This window comes from Dermacentor variabilis, chromosome 6 (genome assembly GCF_050947875.1).
Source record: "Dermacentor variabilis isolate Ectoservices chromosome 6, ASM5094787v1, whole genome shotgun sequence".
Lineage (NCBI taxonomy): Eukaryota > Metazoa > Arthropoda > Arachnida > Ixodida > Ixodidae > Dermacentor > Dermacentor variabilis.
In genome coordinates this window covers 127,248,799-127,256,241 of record NC_134573.1, presented here as the reverse complement: position 1 = coordinate 127,256,241, position 7,443 = coordinate 127,248,799, and the positions used below count along the sequence as shown (strand labels likewise).

The 7,443-nt window shown below is 51.1% G+C and overlaps 1 protein-coding gene across 1 annotated transcript; it reads left to right on the top strand.

Annotated features, from left to right (window-relative positions):
• Positions 1 to 1,138: 1,138 nt before the first annotated feature.
• Positions 1,139 to 2,761, top strand: LOC142585189 (testicular acid phosphatase-like). The gene has a single exon (XM_075695750.1). The coding sequence runs from the start codon at positions 1,559 to 1,561 to the stop codon at positions 2,522 to 2,524; it is 966 nt and encodes a 321-aa protein (XP_075551865.1). The 5' UTR covers positions 1,139 to 1,558; the 3' UTR covers positions 2,525 to 2,761.
• Positions 2,762 to 7,443: the final 4,682 nt, after the last annotated feature.

Here is a 7,443-nt window from a genome sequence, read left to right as displayed (position 1 = left end):
GGCCTGTTGTCTAAGCAACGTCAGAAAAGGCACGTTGCTAAGTGTCCTTCCCGACTCATCGCAAGCGAATCGAAAATAAGCGTTAAATAAAGTGCCGAGTATACTCGTAAATAAAACAAAAAATGGCTTTGGTATAGAAGTTATGGGTATGATTTTTATGCAGCTTAGGAGAGTGAAAAAATTTTAAAGCGCCTCTATTGTTTCCATTATTGTGTCACACGGCCTTGCGCGATAGCAGAGCTGTACAGCTCACGATATGATATTAGCGGGAACTATTGAAACATGCTGTAGATACTGCAGCTGCGAGCGAAGCGCCGAGTTGTCTTCATTATCAGATAACGCGCCAAGGTATGCTGCGTCACTCTTTTTTTTTAATCACTCTTATCATCTAAAGAAACGCCATCAGCTGCACCGACATGGGTGCAACCACAATCAAGTGCTCGGAATGTCGCGCGAACTCTGACGTTGTAATGCTAGTGCGGTGTGCGTGAAACAAGTTTGTTGTCGCGTTCAGTGTCCAATGCGCGAGCCAGCCGAATAATAAACGGAAAAACGAGACAAGGTCGAAATCGAACGTTGGAGCGCGAAACGGCGCTTCCGTGGCGTCATCTGCCGCAGGGTTTAGAAGGCTCTGTCGCGGGTCAACCTCTCTACACCTTCGGGCTGCACGACGGGGCATAGGGACAAAAATAGCTTTCGTAGAAAGCCGCCCCTCTTTGCACCGACGGCAGGTTCCACTGCGAGACTGCCTGTGGCGAGAGTTATAATAGGAGTTCGTGAATGCCGGCACCTTTGGGCGGCGGCGGCGGCGGGCGCCGGTTGCCTCGTCATCGAGTCTCCTGCGTGCAAATCGGCGTGTTCACGTGATAACGACGGATCAACTTTTGCCGCCACCCAAGCGAGGGCACGCCAACGAACGCGCTCTCCGTTTAGTCGTGTGCCTCTGTCAGTGTCATCGCTTGCAAGTGGTGCGGGTGTTCTTTTTCTCCAGTGCGAGGCCTCATTACGACAGCAGTCGCAGTCGCCCGCAGTGCTTCCCCAGCGCCCGAAGAGGACCTGCAGCAGGCGTGCGCTATGCCTTCCCGTCGCTTCGCTCCGCTGGTCTGCGAGGCATTGTTGCGCGAGCAGCGCAAGTGTTTCTAATCGTACGTGTTCCCGCTTTTATACGTTGCTTTTCTTTTATCAGTTCGTTGATTCATCTATATATGCGCCGGCGCTGCGACCTGCGCGGCTTGCATAAGGCACAGGTGCGCACGCAACGTGACGGCTGCGTGCGATCGACGGAAGGTGCCGTGAATTTGACAGGCGACCGCAACGGCGCAATACCCCCGCGAGAAACTTGCACGACTGCAATAATCGACTCGCCGCTGGCACTCTTCCCAAGGTGAGAGAGCGGTGGACTACTGGGAGCGAGGGCAGGTCGCGCAAGCAGAGAGACGCGCGACGGCAGTTATAGCGCGTGTACCTGCGTGTACGACACGCATCCCAGCCTTTATTTCCGAAAGAAAACGTGGGAGGTGGTCTAAGTAGTGGAAGACGTTCAGGAAGGACAGCGGCAATGTCGGCTTCCGGTTCCGCCGCTGCAAAACAGCCTCAGGGGCCGCCCGACAACCTGCTCTACGTGTTCGTTATCAGCCGACACGGCCAGCGGACTCCCATCATGCGCTGCCAGAACCTGCCGAACAGCGAACCCGTCGACTACGGCCAACTCACCGCGAAAGGTCGGGAGCAGACCTTCATTCTGGGCCAGCTGCTGCGGGACCGCTACAAGGCATTTCTGGAGGCCTCCGACACGCCCGGTCAGGTAGTGGCCACGCACGTCGGCTTGGATCGGTGCCGGGACAGCGTGAAGGAGACCTTGCGTGGCCTGGGTGTGCCCGCGGCTGCGACCAGCGCCGACCCAACCCGGTACGACGTCCCCTTTTTCGGCAGCGTGAACGACAACATTGACAGGGCGCTCAAGGGGCCCGGTCGAGGCGACTTCAAGACGCTGGGAGATCTGGTCGCCTTCGTCGCCAAGAAGACCGGGGCGCCGTGGCGGAACGGCAGGGACAAGTTCCTAGTCCTGGACAGCCTAGTCACTCACGTGCTCAACGGCAACCCCGTGCCGGACTGGGCCGTGCCCATGTGGGAGGACTTGCTGTGGGCGGACCGGACGGTGTTCGCGCAGTTGCTCGTGGGTTACGAGCGGCCGTTCGCGTCCTACGTGCTGGGGCGGGTGCTGGACACCCTCGCGGACAAATTCGAGAAGCGCGTCGAGCGTCCCGACAGGATGCACGTGTTCTCCATGTCCGACACGAGCGTGTTTTCGGCTCTCAAGCTTCTGGACGGGTCGCACGACGTCCGGCCGTGCTTCTGCGCCAGCATCCTGATCGAGGTGTACGGGGATGGCCCCACGGAACGCGTGCGAGTGCTGTACCGCGCCCAAGAAGAGCCTTATCTCGTCTCCATGGACAAGATAGAGAACCCGTGTGAGCTGAGCAAGTTTATGGAATTTCTGCGCGACGTTCTAAAAACTCCTTAGAAGCAAATTGCGTTGAGAAAGACCAGCAACAGCCATCTTGTGCCTCAGCCTTTTAGTCTATTTGTGGTCGAAGAAAAATAATTACTGTGCCATTTCTGCGCCTGCGATATGTTTTGAACTCGTTGCGCGTTGTCATGTTGAAACTCAAGTGCCTGTAATACATGCGACGTTGTTACGTGCGTGCGCGGCGTAGATGAACTATTAATTATAGGGACAATAAACATTAACTGTAAATATTCTGCCGCCCCATGAAGCTATGCTACGAAGTCTCCCTGTCAGCATGTGTCATAGCACGACAGCTTCTCGTTCTTCTGCCGTCGCATTTACTGAACGACGTGCTTTTCTGTACCCGGGCGGCTTGCAGGCAAATGACGCTTTGCTCGGGCGCTGCGCCGCCTTCTTGCGGGCACGATGCATTCGGCGACGCTAAAGTCTCTAGGTATTTCTCGTTTTTTTTTCACTTTAGGCGACATGACAGGTTCAACTTAGTGAGCGAAGTCAATGCCGCGCTGTCACTATCGAGGTCAATCCATATGGTTGCGAAGTCGAGGCTGAAATGCGCGCGGTTCCGTGCGATTGAAGCGCGACTACACCTCGCGGGGCAAAACATTAGTTGATGAATATTATGTATCAAATACGCCACCAACGGGAACATCTGAAAAAATACAATGTCATCACAATAGGAGAATGTGAAGTCGCACGCTGTTTGACTTCATCCACGAATGATTATGAGTATGAAACTGCATTCTGAAGTGTGCTGGTGGTATATAGTGAGATATAGCTCATGGCGATGCATACTGAGATATGCCAAGATTTAACACTATAATGTCGATTTAACACTGTAACGTCGCCAAAAGTCCCTTATGCGTAGCCATAAAAAGTAATGACAATATGTACGGTAACAACCATATAATATTAGATCAGTATCTTCATTTTTTAAGTGTATTTCCCCTAAATATATTTTAGCTGTGTTTTCTGTATCAGAAAAAAACTACAAGTGGAACGCGTTCTGTGTTATGTTATTGAAGGTTAAAGTGAGGTAGTTGTGAATTATTTCAATGTAATGTTGATATCTTACCGACATAACTGATGTGTGTTGGTACTAAGAACACATGCATGGGCTACTTAGCTCAATGTCTGTATAACCCATTGCTGTGAATTCATGCAAAACTCTCAACCGGTGTAATGCCTGCCGTAAGCAATGACTTGCATTACAGAAATAATGTATGCTTTTGTAAACTTTTTTCTTGTGGCCGCGAGCTGGCGTCACGTCGCAGAGGCGTCTTCCATACGTCTTCCAGACGGCTCGAAACGCGTTCAGTTATGTGGCCTCGAAGCTGTCTAGGCTGTTTCCTTAGCTGTCGACGTAGACTGCCTCCGATGCTAGTCAGAATTGGAGCACACCCTATAAGAGCTTCGCTGTCATGCGTAGATATAGCTTGATCACGGTGACAATGACGTAATCACCTGCTACTCCAGTGTTACAGTATGCTGCCAGCGCTCTAGAAGGTGTTGGCCCGCCACGGGACGCCTCCTCACTCCGTAGTAGGAACGAACGCCAGCACTAGAAAGACTGGCCCTGCGGTCGAAGGAGACGTGCATGTGGGATCGCGCGGGCGCAGTCGCAGCCTCGAAAGCATCGGGAAGTGGGCTGAAAGCGAAAGCTTCAGCAATGCGAGAAAAGTTTTAGCCACGCTGTAGTACGCACCTTGCCCGCTATTAATAGTAAGACAACCAAATAACGCAAGTACGTGCTTTATGTACAAGTAAAAAGGAATAAAGTGCACCGAAAACGAGACAACAGTAAGACAAAAATTTGGAGGAGTCTTAACCTTCGCCTTTAAGAGTGGAACGCGATAGCATTCAAAGATCCCTAACTGCTTCTCACGCTTCCCGGCAACTGCAGCTATGTAACCGTCATGTCTACCGGGAAACGCTGGCGGCAAGCGCTATGCACGAAGGCCAGCTTTCTGGTAGAAACACCGGCCTCTTGTGTGGGCCGCGATGATGATGATGATGATGATGATGATTATCTACGGCCGTTTGTAACGGGTGGACCCAATATAGTGCCTTAGCCAAGAGAAAAAAGGAAGCAGAATAAGAAAACAATAAAAAATACACAGTCAAGAGCTATACACATTAAGAACCTAGGAAGAATTCAAAGAAAAGCAGTACGATTTATTTACAGTAAATTTAAGGCTACTGACTCCCCCACTGCATTACTAACCGATAACGGTATTGAACTACTACAAATTCGAAGAAAGAAAAGTCGGCTAGAGTTTCTTTCAAACTTAATCAATCATAGGATTGCCTTAGACACCGCAAAATACGTATCCCCCTTGACAAGCAGACCCACTCGGCCACCACTACCCTCATTCTCTAACACCTATTTTCGCAAGGACTGACACTTTTCGGTACTCTTTTTTTCCACAAACAATAGATGACTGGAATAAACTAACTGAAGCATACCCCCAGCGCCCGTGAGCTGTATATAATTTCTGTAAATCTTGTTATTTCGTGTATTATTATAGTTGTATTGTAATCAAGTTAAAATTTTTTTTAATCGTCTACCTTACGACCAAACAATTTGTGTGAAAAACGTGTTACACACTTGTTTCATCTTGTTCTTCTGTGTATATCATCTTTGTTTTTCGCTCACCCTGCTTGGACTTCTTGTCCGCAGTATTGTATAAATAAATAAATAAATAAAATAAATAAATACCACACTCGCCAGGAACTTGAGAAACAAAAACGGCAACAGCATCGTCCTCTGGCCCAATCTAGAGAGCGACGAAGCCGATCGCGGTCCCGATCCCGGTCACGATCTCGGAGCCGAGGCCCTGGCGACCATTCCAAGAACCGCGAGCGGGTACCGCCATCATCTTCATCATTGTCCTCATCACCACCGTCGTCACCACCACCAATGGCACCACCACTGGCCAAGAAGCCGCCACCACTACCGCAGCAGCTACCATTAGCAGCGCCCGAAGGGCCAGCCGGACCTAAAGGGGCAAGTTGGGCGGAGCGGCCTTCACTGCGCGAATCTCCCTCACACTCATCCGAACCTCAGTTCCTACCACAAACCCAATCCCAATCACAGGCGCCTCGCGCCAAGATCCCTCCCCAGTCCACAACTGCATTGTGCCGCGACCTCCAGCATGAGCTTCGACGAGAATTACACCGAACTATACAGGAGATGCGAGAAAGCATTCTCACGGAGGTCAAGGAAATCATCCGAGCCGCCTTTGTAGATTTCCAAACCACCGGGCTGTAAAATGCTACATGAAATTACCAACGAACTCAAGCAGAGCGTGAGAGAGCTCACGGCACAACCCCGTCCCTCTAAATCTTCATCTTCCTCATCCTCACTAGTCGCACGTGCTACACCAACTTCAGCGCTGACACTAGCGACAAGCGAGCGTGCTCACCGTACGTTCGCCCAGCCCAACTACAGAATGATGGCTCCTGCAATGCAAATGCAAAATAAAACGGCGGGACTGACGTTCTGGCAATGGAATTGCAGGGGGTACCGATCTAAACGGGGCTCGTTGCAGCAGTACGTTGCTGCAGCGTCAGAACCGCCGGACATCTTACTTCTCCAAGAGCCAGGCGCCACACTTCTTCCTATCAGGGGCTACGAGACCATTAGGGGCTCAGACGAGGCGAAAGTGTGCGCGATCGTGTCCAGGAAACTCACCTATACCAATACTACTCTCACGTCAGACATCCCTCATCAAATCATTGAGATTGTCCCCGCGGACGCGCGACAAAATAGCCTGTACATCTTAAATGTGTACAGTGCACCTCGTGCTCAGTGGGACAATTTTCAGTACCTACTCTTGGAACTCATCAAGTTGGTGCCAGTGTCCGTAGTGTGAGGTGAATTCAATGGCGCACACGTGGCCTGAGGCTATCGCAGTAACACACCAAAGGGCACCAGACTTTGGGACCTCACACATAATCACCGATTCACCCTCATAACAGATCGTACCCAGCCTAATCGCCAGGGAAATAGTGTCGAGAGAGACACTTGCCAGGATCTCACTTTCACGAGGGGGGTCCAGGGCGAGTGGCTGAACACTGGCGAGGTGCTGGGTAGCGATCACCACATTCTCATCATCCGCATCAATCGCACAAGTTACAAACGCCCTGAAAAGAAGACTTGCATTACAAATTGGACCAAACTCCGCGCAATCCGCAGGGATCGAGCCACAGGAGATGAAAGCCCCAAAAGTTATGCCAGTTGGCTCAGTGATTTACGCAACGATCTAAACAAAACGACTAGCCGCATAACCACGACGACAGAGACCCCCGAGGTTGATCCGCATTTCCTACATCTGTGGGACGCGCGCCGAGGTCTCACGAAGCGATGGAAGCGGCAAAAGTTCAATCGAAAATTGTGCTACAGAATATCCCAAATCACGAGAGCAGCCCAGGAGTACGCAGAACAGCTAACCAGTGCTAATTGGCAAACGTTTTGTGTTAATTAAGCTAAGTGGTACCCTGGGCACCGCGAGAACCTGGGCAATCCTTCGGTCGCTAATAGATCCGAGAAACACGAAATCCCATAAAAATCGGCAGCTTCAAGCATTCCTCCACCAGTACGGAGGAGACGGAGACCAGCTCCTGAAGGGCCTTGAACAAAGGTATCTCACCCGTGACTCTAAGCCAAGCTATCCGGACTATCCGTATAGAGAAGAAAGTGACCCGCTAGGCACTGACACAACTGCCCACGAAATCAAAGCCGCACTCGTATACATTCATAGGAACATGGCACCCGGTGAGGACGGTATACGGTATACTCTACTGCGAAATCTCCCGGATGAGGACCTGGAAACGCTCTGTGCTATGTACAATCAGCACTGACATGCCGGCACGCTCCCTCTGGAATGGTGACGTGCCGAGATCACTTTCATGCT

Coding starts and splice junctions, on each gene's coding strand:
- LOC142585189 (XM_075695750.1), top strand. CDS start 1,559: ATGTCGGCTTCCGGTTCCGCCGCTGCAAAACAGCCTCAGGGGCCGCCC.